At 36.9% G+C, this 14360-nt stretch overlaps 2 protein-coding genes across 8 annotated transcripts in view; both read right to left on the bottom strand.

Annotated features, from left to right (window-relative positions):
* Positions 1 to 8767, bottom strand: LOC111861827 (cell death activator CIDE-3). 6 transcript variants are annotated; one of them, XR_004512736.1, is made up of 6 exons: positions 8080 to 8578; positions 5769 to 5916; positions 5509 to 5674; positions 4468 to 4644; positions 3351 to 3531; positions 1 to 2524 (listed from the first exon to the last, which is right to left on the bottom strand). XR_004512736.1 is itself a non-coding variant. In XM_023846726.2 (5 exons), exons 2-5 carry the CDS (start codon positions 5887 to 5889, stop codon positions 3423 to 3425), a joined length of 573 nt encoding a protein of 190 aa, XP_023702494.1. In that variant the 5' UTR covers positions 5890 to 5916; positions 8637 to 8767; the 3' UTR covers positions 1 to 3422. The 6 variants fall into 6 exon arrangements, 5 of the variants coding, with proteins under 5 accessions (XP_023702494.1, XP_023702495.1, XP_023702496.1 ...); XM_023846726.2 differs by lacking the exon at positions 8080 to 8578 and adding an exon at positions 8637 to 8767 and having other exon boundaries at positions 1 to 3531; XM_023846727.2 differs by having other exon boundaries at positions 1 to 3531; positions 8549 to 8585.
* A 1758-nt stretch (positions 8768 to 10525) lies between these two features.
* LOC111861841 (D-beta-hydroxybutyrate dehydrogenase, mitochondrial) overlaps positions 10526 to 14360 on the bottom strand; it is a 21633-nt gene continuing 17798 nt past the window's right edge. For both annotated transcript variants that reach the window (XM_023846754.2, XM_023846753.2), the window contains 2 exons: positions 13091 to 13233; positions 10526 to 10786 (listed from right to left, as the gene is read on the bottom strand). In XM_023846754.2, the coding sequence (XP_023702522.1) occupies positions 10631 to 10786; positions 13091 to 13233 (299 nt within the window). In that variant the 3' untranslated portion in view covers positions 10526 to 10630. The remainder of the gene's footprint in view (positions 10787 to 13090; positions 13234 to 14360) is intronic.

Genomic DNA, 14360 nt, shown 5'->3' on the forward strand with positions numbered 1-14360 from the left:
ATGTAAATAAGCTCCCAACAAACTTGTTCTAGAGTGAGACAACGGCCTCAAATATAAAGATTCTATGAAATTATTATGTATGTATATATATGCGTAACATATCATGGACTAAACAGACTACTTCAATCTGCCCCAGTTTCCTGTACTAATAACTTGTGTTCTGTTTCTTTCATATTCCTAAACAGAAACTTGTTAACATTCATTCTGTTATATGCCACTTCACAGACCACAGTCACTTAACTCTGAGCCATCAAGCTGCTTTTTAAAGTTGCCTGAAACAAAACCCACTTTTAAAATGATCTGTGGTCAAAGTAATTTAAAAAGGTGATGTGTATTTCTCTTTTGATAATATGATGAATGGTTGGAGTCTGGACCATTGCACATTACTGTATCAGCTTCAGTATACATATAATTGGTGCATCAATTAGACTTAAGTCATACTAAAAAAAAAAGCAGTCTTTCCTAGAGGGGAAAAATCTATATTTCATAAGAGGTTCAGTAACAGTAATAACATAGAATAAACACAGCCTCCAACTACTCTGATAATAATTCTAATTACACTACAGTGAAACTTGTGAAGTTGGCCACCTGCCATAATTGACCACGCTTTTATGAAACCAGATAAATCGCGTTCATTTATATCCATCTTTCCCACCTTCTTGCATTTAATGCGATGATTCTGTACATACTGTGACACGACACCTGAAAGCTGGAATTGTGCTCTCAGAGAAGACATAAGATGTGCAGCATAAGCGGGAAATGGGCATGCCACTGAGCCTCCCCATCAGAAGTGAAATACCTTTACTTTCATCATTTGTTTACCTATTTGGCTGGGCTGGCAAAGGCCAGCAGCAATTTACCAGCCAACATGAGCTGTGAGGCAGAAAAATATAATCACTGCTCTCCCCACCAAGAATGACTATGCTGGCAAAGACCAGCAGCAAATTACCAGACCAAACCAAAAACATGGAAGAGGGTCACATGACCCAGTCAAAGTCATGAGACAGAAAAATACAGTCATAGGTCCCACAGGGCCCAGAACCAAATGACCATATTGGCAAAGGCCAGCAGCAATTTACACAACCAACCAACAGGATCAACTCCTCCTCTCATCAAAGAGCTCCCATTTCAAAAGACACAGATGTCTTAGAAGACACAAAAATATGGTCATGGGTCCCAACAGGATCCTAAACCATGGACGACCGTGCAGCAAATTATGTTCTGTTCAGTACCATGGTTAGCAGACACTCACCAGCCAGTGAGGACAGGAACTGCTGAGCACAGAAGCAGTAGAAGGAATCCCCACTGTTAAAAGCCACTACCAAGCAACAAGTAGAGAAGAAACAGCAGTTACTTGCAGACGTATTTCCAAATTGTGTAGAATAGTAAGTGTGTTACAAGAATTTGTAGTTCAATAATCAATCCAAACCCTGTGACAACATTTTCACCTTCCTATACTGGCTACATAGAAAAATGTCAGTCACAAGCTTAATTTGGTTGAGTATGAGTGGACCAACATAGACAAGTTTCACTGTATCATGAGCATACACAACAATAAAGAAAACAATATGTCTCCTAGTTGTGTCGAGTACTATTACACAAAAATGAGAGGTTTCAACACCCTGCTTTACCTTAATACAGTGGTTCCCACACTTTTATGACACCTTTTCTCCAAGAAAATGGTAGGTGCAGTCTGTAAACATTAAAGAAGCTCTACAAGTACCAAGAAGTTCATTTTATTACATGTTCCTAATAACATTTAACATATCTTGAGTGCATGCACCGCTGGTTGGGAACCACTGCCCTAGTCCACCCAGGGATATTCTGGTGTGGTATGTAGAGTACATCAGTACTGGATGTCAGCTGTACCACAGATATGCAAGTTATATGACAAATTGATTCATCATGCTTAAAAAAATACTCTTACAACTGACTGTAATTCTTCATCCAGAAAAACGATTTTCCTTTTTATTATTTAAGATTATGGATGGCAGTGTGAAGTTGGTTGCATGGGATGTCACAATAAAAGCAAAGTAACCTTTATTGTCTGTGCTTCTCACAACTGTATCAGCACATGCATGGGTCCAGTGGGCCCAGTGTCACACTGTTTGCAATATAAATCCAATTATTGGAAAGTTAAAATCAAGCTGCTGGCGTTGTAGTAGCAGATTTATATCCTCTAATCCTGGACAATAAAGGTTAATCACAGCATGATAGGCATATATAAAGAGAAATAAATGTAGGCTATATAACTACTTAGAATAATGCTAGAAAACTTTGAATTTAAATAATTATGGGCCCACACCCATTCTAAATGCACCTATATTTTGTGAAATACATTGCTTTGAACTGAAGTTTACTGATCAAAACAGCAAACAATAACTGAAACATTAATTCAGATTATAATTAATTAACGTTCTGACATTGATATGTGACTGTGGGGACTATAGAGTTCAGTTTCCAGGACTGACCCCTTAATACTTGTGCTGTATATGATGAACAGCATTCTATTGGTCAGCCTCATCTGAAATAATGAAGCTACCATTAGTGGCTTCTAAGTCACTGAGCTACATGCTAGTAAATATGTTAGATCAAACTGTATCATGATCACCCTGCAACAAAATAATGTGAAAGCAGCACTGCATAACTCAGTAGGACTGAAGTCCGCAGTAACCTTATGGTAGCTTGTTGGAAGTTTGCAAAAGCAAACCAGAACTGGAAAGCTAAGAATAACTGATAGTTACCTTTTTCCTAACTGGCCAAGAAATATAAATGCCACAAGAAATTTAAAAAAAATGTGTGTATACACCTACTGGAAACTGTTTTGAAAGTATGTACATTTTTCTTGGGGAAGAAATATTGGTGTTACATTTGTAATAATATTAAGAACACAAATATTTAAACCACTGTGTAAAGATTTTATGAGTAAAACATTCAAGAATTCATTACTTACAATATACACAATACAAAATCATGACACATTGGTGGTGGTAATGATTATGATGATATATATTGTACATATTGGAAAATCTATATATGGAGCACTCACTGTAAGGAAACCAACACGGTTTCTTTAACAGTAATATGGTAACTTTAAACGAATTAAATATGGGTACTTTTATGAGCAACGTATATCTGGTGATTCAAATTTTGGAGCAAACACTTCTTAATGCACATTTAATGATTGTTATATCTTTACATTGTTAAAAAAATGTTTAAAATCTTGATATCACTATCATACCTGCACCCTACAGAAAAAGGGTAGTTAAACATTTATACCAGTTGCTACAAATTACTGATACACACCAGGCAAGTAATTGCAAACAAGTTATGTACAAAATGTAACTCACCCAATTCTGGGCGAGGGAAGTCCCCATTCATACCTCAGACTATGTGCCCAATTTTACTTTCATATGCTCCTTCTATTGGGAGGCATGGTACAGTTTGAGCAACTCCATGGCTTCCTGAGCCTGTCGCTTTTCTGACAGGAATCTTCCACTAGCTTCCTTCAGCTGCTCTAGGAAGGTTCTGCTGGAACAGGCAACAGTTGATTCTTAAGCCTGTACCATATTTATAGATGGGCTGCTTGCATTTGCAGACAAAGAGTTTTACTGACTGGAACTATAGCATCATCCATGCATCTAAAGCCCTGAAAATGAGAATCAAGACGCACCTGATTTCTACCCATGCAACAACTGAAAATGTATTTGTGAAGATTTTATACATTTTTTAAAGTGCTGAATTAGAGACAAAGTGCAAAAATTGTTTCATAACCTGCCTACTTCAGGAAACATAAATATGACTAATATACAGTTGTCAGCAAACTTAATTTAAAATGCATCAACAAACTGTTCTTGTATGACACATTTCTTAATTCAAATTCAGTCAAAGAAAGGAATTCCTTCAAGCAAACATATAACAAACAACTAGTACCAATTCCAATTTGCTAAATTCAATTTTAGAATTGCTGGGATTATCAAAGTCTGACATTTGTTCAGAACGTGATTTCTGGGACTACACTACTGAGTCCAACTGAGAACCTTAAATGGTATAGGTACTATCCTAGCATTTCCCAATGTTTGGTCTTTGCTGGAAGCTTCCTGCTCTGCATACATAATTTCAGGAGCACTTCAACAGGATGCCTGAGAAAAATTAGAATCTGACTCAAGATCTTCAACTACTTACAAATCTGATAATATCTGCTAACTCCATTATAATATATAAGATATCTCTCCAGAGAACCTTATACAGATGAGCAGATATACAAAGGATGAAACAAATTACACATCATACAAACACAAGAAAATAATAGTTACAATGTAAATATATGCAGACTAGAGCATCAACTGTAATATATTTCTTTCCAAATTATTTCTGATCAACAAAGCACATTCCAGGACCACATACAATTAATTCTAGTGAAATATAAAAGGGAAAAGAAATTACCTAAGCCTTCCTAGTACTTACTTATCAGGCATGATGTCTGCTAAACTTTCAGGATCCATATCACTCAATAACTCCAGATCTTTTCCACCAAGCATGGATATATGAGTAAGATCACCTTGTAACCGTTCCACCAAACCACCTAAATTCCTTTTGGTATGCATCCCACTAGAATCTGGTTCATCTACTATTATTTGGTACCTAAAAATAAGCATATACGCTTCTTACGCAACTGTCACCACCCACCACTATTATATATATATAAAGATTTGTAAGTGTGGGATTTATTTAATCATTGTCATTATGCATTATGTAGCTTCTGATTATCACAGTAATGAATTGTAGAGCGAAAACATACTGCTTGAACATAAGGTATGCAGTAGGTCACCAATGAGCAAGCAGTCTTCTTTGTTCAAGTGTATCGTGTTCATCTCGTGAGTACTGATAATATTTTAATGTAGATACGTGTTATTCATGGGAGACAGCATTAAACACTGGCCTCTGTATACGGGGTTACTCATAAGTCTGTGAAACATTTTAAAACTTCACAACAAATAAACTAGGCATTGGATCATGGTAATTCTTACACCGATAGAGAATGAATCTCTCCAAGTTTTTTCTGTTAAAAGACTCCACTGCCTGCTAATCTCAGGGATCTTCACAACCATATCACCACTGCTGTGGCTCTCGTCAACCGTGATATGCTGACATGGGTGTGGGACAAAATGGATTATTGCATAGATGTCTGCTGTATCAGCAAAGATGGACACATTGAGCATCTGTGAACTATGTAAAAAGAACTTGGTGAATTTATCCCTATTTCAGTGTAACAAAATTTGGTATCCATTGCGTAGTTTATTTATTGTAAATTTTAAAAATGTTTCATGGACTTATGAATAACCCTGTATTATTCAATAACATGCAGGATTGGAGAGGAACATGGAAGAAAGGAGGGGGGGGGGTTAACAGCACAATAGCTCATATAACAAAGCTGAGACTTTACCGCAAAGAGGGAGTCCCCAGTACTCAGTACATTACATATACTTTTGAACAATTTATCCTCACCTGGGTAATTTTCCTGGAGGTAACCATCGCTGATCATTAATTAGAACCATAAGAGTGGTGTTTCTTTCCATTGTACTAAAATACTCGTCATCATCAACTTCTGTACCATCTTGCTCTAAGACAATCTTCACAGGAATATCCTTTGGAAGACCCATTTTATCACGAGCTACGAACAGCACAAAAAAATTGAAATGTTTTATGAATAACATTTTTGAAGGAGACTATCTTGGTTAGGAAGAGTGTATACTGACAACACTTACCACGAACGATAAGGTCCTGCAATGTGGTTGCCACAACACCTTTCCTCTTTTCTCGTGTCAAGTCAACAACTTTGAAAGGTACCCCATTTCCCGTCTGGGAATTTTCAGTATTTTGGTCCATCTATGTCTGACTGATTTCTCTGCTGACCTAGGAAAATGAGTTAATAGACTAATTACTGTCAACTATATCAGAATCTGTTTTTTGGGTAGTGAGAATTCTATCAATTTCATGGACTTCCGATACTAGTGAACAACATGTTTTGCCGAACATATTTCAAGCTTCATTTGTTGGTACAAATGTTGTACAGTATTTCTTAATGAGCAGACTGTGTGAATAAATGTCAGCTTTTATGTGTTCAGTGGAAGATGGCACTGCTCATATTCCCTTCTTTCCTTTTAATTAAAAGAAAAGTTACACTCAGCACACACAATTTGTGTCTGCACTACCATGAAGACAAGGCAGTATGTTCTCTGGTGTCATAATCCTGAACACCACAATATGAGTCATTTATAAAGTTTTAAATTTGTCAGGCTCACAGTTCAATCTTTTGATAAAATGGAAAATTTAAAGTCTACTGAGAAACCTATGGTCCAAAATATCTTTCAATGTGTTGTAGGAAGTTTCTGATAAAAAACTATCCGCAAAGTTTGAAATCAGTTTTCGTGTTTGTTTTCAAGAATAGCTAATTTCCTCCAATCACTGTAGGTGTTATAGGCAACACAGAAATAACCCAGTGGCTCAGGAAAACAATCTCTTCTTCCAGCCATTTTATGAAAGTCTCTGGAACATTAGACTGAACAGAATATAATGCTAGAAAGCCCAGGAACAAAATATGGATATTCTTCACCAGTATGGATGAAGATTTTTATTTAAAACAAAAGAACAAAAAAAAAAAACAGTAAATAATCGAAAGTACAAATCATCACTAACTCTAGGAAAAGTGACTCTTGTAGGGAATTGTTTAAGAAACCGAAAATTTTGTCCCTCCAATCACAGTATATATTTTCTCTCGCTATTTATGGCCGAAAATAGAGAACAATTTAAAACTAACTCTCAAATTCATAGCATTAATACAAGACACAACAATAACCTTCACTATCCTACATGCAATTTGTCAGCATTCCAAAACGGAATATATTATTTTGGTATCAAGGTTTTTAACAGACTCCCTCCTAGCATAAATAACACAGCTCATGATATCAAACAATTTAAATTTGCTTTAAATAGGTTTCTACTCCTAAATTAATTTTATTCACTGGAGGAATATTTTAACCACAATACTGATTAAAGATCCTGGTTCATTACATGCTTAACGAGTGGCAGTACATTTCATTCTTGATTACTGCAGTGTTATTCGTTGATAGTTTGACGCATGCTTGCATAGCAGTTTAATGACTATATTGGGAGTTGTCTTGACAATATGTGTTTGACTGTGTTTGTCTAACTGTACCCAGGCAAGCCACATAATCTGTTTTGTTGTCACTGTTTATTTTAGTTTACCAGCCAAGTAAGGCTTGATGAGTGTAAATGAAGGAAGGAATGAATGAATAAATAAATTATAGCCAATGAGATAAAGTAACTGTATACTAGTAATTAAATTATACTCATTGGAAGAATATTTTTATCTATGCTGTTGTCCCACTTGCCATTTTTGACTGTATTTTACTGTATTCACAGGTCTCCCTTATGGGGGTCTATGGATTGCATATGAATGTATGAATGGAGATTGCTTGCTTGCTTGCTTTTACTGTTACTTACATATTTTATAACCGCTGATGATGTACTCATTGACACTGTTTTTGACAGCAGGCTCAAATTGTGATGCACGAGTATATTTAACTTGTACCTATGTAATTTATAATCTTATTACTTATTAGCGATGTACTCATTGACATTGTTTCTGTTAGCAGAATCAAATTGTGATGCATAAGTACAATTAACTTATATTTATGTAATTTGTAATCTTATTAATTTTTCAACTTGACTGTTATTGTACAGATGTCATTGTATTTATATTGTATTGACTTGTTCCATATCCTATGGTGTCTACCTGTGTCTTGATTTACAGAACGTAAATAAATTGAACAAATGAACAAAAATGCATACACAAATTGAAAAAATCTATCCATTTCAGGAGAATTACAAGTTTCAGAAAATTTTGAAGGTTATAAATAAACTGCTTCTGCAAAAATGAGATCTATGCAAAACACTTTATTGACACTATGGGACATGTCACTTCCAATGCATGATTCTTAGATAATATGAAAATAGTAGATTACATGTCACTTCAACATAAAGAACTGATTTTACCTTGAACACTTCAAACACCTAGCTGACCAATACTTGACAGAATTCACAGGCAGAGGGTACTGAGACAGGTCCTGTCACTATCCGAACCAGACTAGAAGTGTGAACTCTGGCAGCTATTTGAGGCAGGTCAGTTACAGACGGCCTGGGTCATTACCCCCACACGCCTCATATAATCAATACTTGCTTCGGTGGCGACGACCTCGCAACCCATATACTTTACTCAACTCCACCTCATAGGTATGTTGTTAATTATTCACAATTCTGCTGTTATTCGGTGAATTTAATATAACATGTCTTACAAAAGTATATAAAATGTGGATAGGTCAACACACTGGGATTCGTGTTTATACAGAATTGAACGGAAATCCGTATACATTATAATCATTTCTGTTCATAGTCAATACCGAATGATACGTATATGCCCTAATTTTGTTCTGATACAAAACTGTCATCAACAAAATCCATTTACCTATTAATCAAATAGCCACACCTCCACCTAATTTTTGTTCCTAAAATAAACACAGAGCTGCAAACTTAATGAAAGGATAGAAATTTACCTTTATGCAAAATCCGCTGTGCTATTAAGCGCCAAATCGCAGATGCATACAACAGCAATTCATACGGTTTTCATTGTTTAATAATTTACGTCTACGTCTTCTCAATCCGAATAAGACCCACATACGCTTACCATGCTTCCCGAATTCCCGAATTCCCGAATACTACCAAGCTACCAACGATACCAACTGTGACACTGATGAAACAACGACGCGCGTGCGAGGAGCTGTACCGGCGAAAGAGGAAGGGGTCGTCGCTATTACCGAGGTAAAAAGCATAGCCTCAGTTAAACGATCCGTTTTTACATTAGCATTCGTCTGATATACGTTCGGGATGAAATTGGCTCTGGGACCTCTGGGAACAATTTTATTGGCATTAGACTCGTAAAAGCACCCAGACATTGAAGTTAAAATGTAATATTGAAGTCGGAGAGTACTAGTACAGACGGTCACAAAACCTTTAATTTGTCACTCAGTTATTGAAACTCTAATGCCATTTGTAAGATTCTTTAAATTTTTTGTTCCACAAATGTTACAAAAATCATCCAGCGGAAAATATGAAGTAGAAGATCTAATGCGGCATTATTCCGAACCTGACTTCTCTACAACTAGCAGTTAGGAGGCACGCAGATCTGTCGCGACTGAAAGGTAAAATATATGGTGTTCATAAGCAGAGCACTGCTTTTTATGCTTTTCCACATGGAATAAAAATCTTCAACTCTGTACACACCACAGGCTACGAGTTTGTGTCCAGAGAAATCTAGAATCCCAGGAAAATGGCGTGGTACGAATCTGAAGGACCTCTTATTTGTAATTATTATTGTGCATCTTCAAGCTTCTTAGTGAGGCAGAGAAAAGGCCTGAATGGCAGACGTCTAACTCAGAAGACTGTTCCAGAAATAGGATGCATATTATTTAATTTTCCTAATTAGTTGCAGGATGTGTAAAATCTATGTAGAAGATGAAGTGACAGGAGTTCGGAGAACTGCATAATGAGGAGCTTCATAACTTGTACTCTTCTCCAAGTACAATTAGAATGATCAAGTCAAGGAGGATGAGATGGGTGGGGCATGTAGCACGAATTGAGGGAAGAGGAATGCATGTAGAATATTGGTGGGAAAGCGAGAAGGAAAGAGACCACTAGGAATACCAAGATGTAGGTGGGTGAACAATATTAAAATGGATCTTGGAGAGATAGGATGGGATGGTTTGGATTGGATTGAGCTGGCTCATGATAGGGACCAGTGGGGGGCCCTTGAAAACATGGTAATGGGTTCCATAAAATGCTGGGAAAGAGAGAAGAAGAACTGCCTTATTTCAAACTTGGTCCAAATTTTATAGATGAGTAACACCCATGCCTTATTACAGTCATGAACTTATTCATCTCACAACTCTTGAACACTTTGAAGTGGAATATCTACAGCAGACAAAGAAGAGCCATTTTCATGTACCATCCTTAACTTTGTGGAAGTTTAATAAACATTAGTTCCCTTTTGATGTATCTAAAGAATCATTTACAGATAAAAACCAGCCCAATGCTACTTCTTAGGCCAGCTCCTGAAGCAGTTTACTTGTAGGTGGAAAAGGGAAACAGAACTATGGCACTGCACACAATTTGACTTTGATGAGGCAAAATGCAGCAAAGACCTTTCTTCTCATCCTTCCATTTTATTTCTAACTTCCCCATTCTTATCTTTTGTCCTTTGTTTTTATACGTATTATTACTATTTGTGGTAATGGTCTCCTTGTTTTACCTTAATATTACTGCAGTACGTAGCAATCATGCAATTTCTTCTTAAGCCGGTATGACCATTGTTACAGGTACATGACAGACAGTATAATTTAGGTAATTACAATAATTGTGCTCATTTTTAAATATATCAAGAACCATGTTCACATTAATTTTTATTTATTGAAAGATCAAATTATAATGCTGAGAGAATGATATCTATATTTTGGATATAGAAGCATTGACATTTTTCCAAAAATAAAAGTGTTCATGTATATATAATATCATATACAGAGCGTGGTAGGTGGTCAGCCACAAATGCCTGCAGTTTCTCAGAACGAGTGACAGATGTGTAACGAGGTAGGGGGAACGTGCGGCACGCAGCATCAGTCAGGGAACGGAGCACAGGTGTCAGATCCATTTCCTAAAAAATCAAGGAATTACATTACATAAACAAATATACCTCAGATTAAAATAATATGCTTTAGAGGGATTGTTGTGTTAATAAGTAGTAAAAGTGTTAAATCATTATTTGCTTACCAGTACATTAACTGTAATATGTCAGGCTGTGCTGTAGCTCAAGCGGCTAGTCGCTGGCTTCCCACCGTGGTGGCCCGGGTTTGATCCCGGGGCTGGTCAAGTGGGATTTGTGGTGGACAAAGTGGCGCTGGGGCAGGTTTTCTCCAAGTACTTTGGTTTCCCCTGCCAATCTTCATTCCACCAATTGCTCCACAATCACCCTCACCTATTATCTGAGGTTGATACAATAGACCAGAAGTGGCCGCAGTACAAGGGACTTAGTCTCAACCCACTAGCATTAAAAAAAAACTGTAATATGTCAGTTTTTTTCTGTCGGTTATTTAATGGCAACTTGATATTTAGACTGTATAGCACCTGGTAAAATGTTAATTCCGGCTCTTAACCGCTTATAGTATTGGAGATATCGTCAATAGTTATTTCATTGCAGAGGCTGTACAATGCTTTGAACTAGATTCTGAGCAGTTTCAATTAGAGAACAATATTTCAGACAGATAAAGTTCAAGGAATTGTTATCTTTGTGACAGTTACCAACTTTAAATCTACTTTGTTCAGTTGAATGTTGTTATCAGGGTGCATTCTTTATCCAAATTTGAACTTCTTTATTCAGCAAAAGATTTTATGCATAATTCTCCAAATTTATTCAACCCTAGAATCATTCTTACAATTTAATAGAAATTGTGGTCCAGTCTGTATCAGAATTCATAAGTTGGAAGACTGTAATGATCAGTATAATGATGAAAAGTGTACACAGATATTGAAATATCTATGCTCTGAATGAAATTCAGATATGTGACAATGCCACAAGCACCCTTTTTTGAAGAAAATTTGATTGATTCATGTGTTGCGTTGGGCCTCTTTATGTTTATGAGCATCATTCAGAAACACTTTAGAGGCATTACTTTAACACAAAAATCTTTATTCCATTGTACGTTTTGGAGCCATTATCAGAAGAATTAATTTGTAGATGTGGGGTTTAGATTCTCACTGTGGTGGTTATGAAGAGTTCTGTCTTACGGGATATAACAGCGTGAGAGTCAACCAACATTTTGGAGGAACATGTTGCTTCCATCGTCAAGGTTGAAGAATAAGTCAAGCAAGAAACTAGCATGAAGTAGTTAGCACATAGAGCTGCTTGCTATCTGCTTCTTACTGCTTTTAGCTTGGCTTACTCTTTGACCCAGAAGATGGAGGTAATACATGTATATCCCTCAATAATGATGGTTGCGTTGAGCAGGCCATGTGTTGTTATAGCTCAGAAAACAGAATTCCTAATTTATAAATTTATATATTTCTTGTATAATAAAAGTACAGACAACCAAAAATTTTCAAAATTTTTCAAATTATTTCCTGCCTCAGGAAGTCCATTTTCTACATAGCATGGAAGGGCCATTCCTCTTTAAAACAGTACCTTCCCCTAAAATAAATTTTACAGTGACTGTGATAATGGTAAAGATAAAGCTACCCCTGTGATAGGCTATGAAGGCCCATTGGGTTGTGAGACAATGAGGCTCCCACATTTTCTAGACAGTCAGCTTACAGACAGCAGTAAGGTTGCGAGCCTTATGTGCTGGCCTATCTTTGCCCTCAGGAAGATTCCTGGTACTCATTTCTGTTAGAGCCTGAGTTGACCCCAGGGCCATAGTGCGGCTGGAAGGATTAGGTTGATTAAGAAATCCAACGAACTCATTGGGAATCAACCTATGACCTTCCACCTTGTAGCACATTACCTCAGCCAACTTAACAAAAATAAAATCATTTATGCAATATCTAGCTCCTCGATAAACTTTATTACACTCATTTTTGTTCTTTGGTCAATCAAAATGTCCACCATTTTCATTCTGCTGTTACCAACTGTTTGCATAGTAAGACTGTCTTCTGCAACTTTGATATTATTTCCCTAGCAGAAGTGTGAAATCATGCCAAAATAGTAGGATTATTTTATGAATGCTACTTAAATTCTTTAGATTGTGTTAAACTTATGAGAACTTGTAAATTGCTAGATAGAAGTGTTGTACATGAAGGTGAAATTGTTTCAACCAATTCCATTTGTATCAACCAAAAGATCAGCCTTAAATACATTGTTGAAATGACCAACAAGTTAAGGTATGATTTCAGTGCCTAGTTTGCCAGAAAATGTGTTAATTAAACAAGTGTTTGCAGTTCTGGGTTGCCAGGTACATCAACATACTTCTCCTTTTGTGTATGTTTCCAGACTTCGAACTGACTGTTCAAAGTAATCCTCTCCATACTCAGCTTGTGCTTCTTTGCTCATTGATTTCCACATATGCCTTGCTTGTGCCAGTAGTACTTCGTCTGTAAACCAAGTTTTTCCTAAAAATAAATAGTCATTTGTTTATAAATATGTAAATAATGAGAAGATTTAAAGGAAGAATTTATTACCAGGAAAATATTTTATGGAATAATATGTAAATTAAATTGGTCTAAAAGTAAATAGGACTAGGGATAGGAAATAAGATCATACATATTCAAAGAAGAACCATGTATATTAGAAGATAGATAGAGTAGCCCTTACAACTATGCACCATGCTCTAAAGGCATACAGGGGACACTCGCAGCTAAAAAGGGAACACACATCACAAGACACGGTTTACACAGAATATAAGAAAAACGACCCCCATAGTGGAAGAACCACATGCAAGTTTTAATTAAGACACATAAGACGAATAATCTTAACATTTTTTTTAGTGTGTGTAAATTTATTATAGTTGACGAATACGCCCTTTTAAATACTTTTTAAATGATTTTACAAAGACATATAATGGGAAGCAATGCAATAGATTAGCGTAATTAGGGCACCTGATGATGGCACTATGTTGCCGAAACATGTCGTGAAGTAACAGGTGAAACTGAGTGCACTACAAGACGGCCACTGTATACATATCGGGGACAGGAGATAGACCTTGACACATTCTTAACCTCAGCTGTATATGCCAGTGAGTCACCTTCGTAATCTTCATACTTTACACCTGCAGACAGAGCCCATGTCTAGTCTGGATATGATAGGGGTAAAGGTAAAGTTGTCCTTGTGCTTAATTAATTAAGCACTACACCATGAACACATGGGGAAGGGGAGGAAAAGCTCCATCATGGGCCACTCCATAGCTCAAGCAGTTAGTCGCTGGGTTCCCACCACAGCAGCCCGGGTCTGATCAAGTGGGAATTGTGGTGGACAAAGTGGTGCTGGGGCAGGGTTTCTCCGAGTACTTCGGTTTCCCCTGCCAATCTTCATTCCACCAATTGCTCCACAAACACCCTCACCTATCATCTGGGCCTGCTACAATAGGCCAGAAGTGGCCACAGTACAAGGGACTTAGTCCCACCCCACTAGCAATAAAAATAAATAAACGCTCCATCATTCTTGACCTCCACATTAAATGGAGGTTAGTGGTCAGCTTTACGTGTCAGCTGCTTCACTCAAGGAAAAAGCCCCCCCCCCC

This window comes from Cryptotermes secundus, unplaced genomic scaffold (assembly GCF_002891405.2).
Source record: "Cryptotermes secundus unplaced genomic scaffold, Csec_1.0 scaffold819, whole genome shotgun sequence".
Lineage (NCBI taxonomy): Eukaryota > Metazoa > Arthropoda > Insecta > Blattodea > Kalotermitidae > Cryptotermes > Cryptotermes secundus.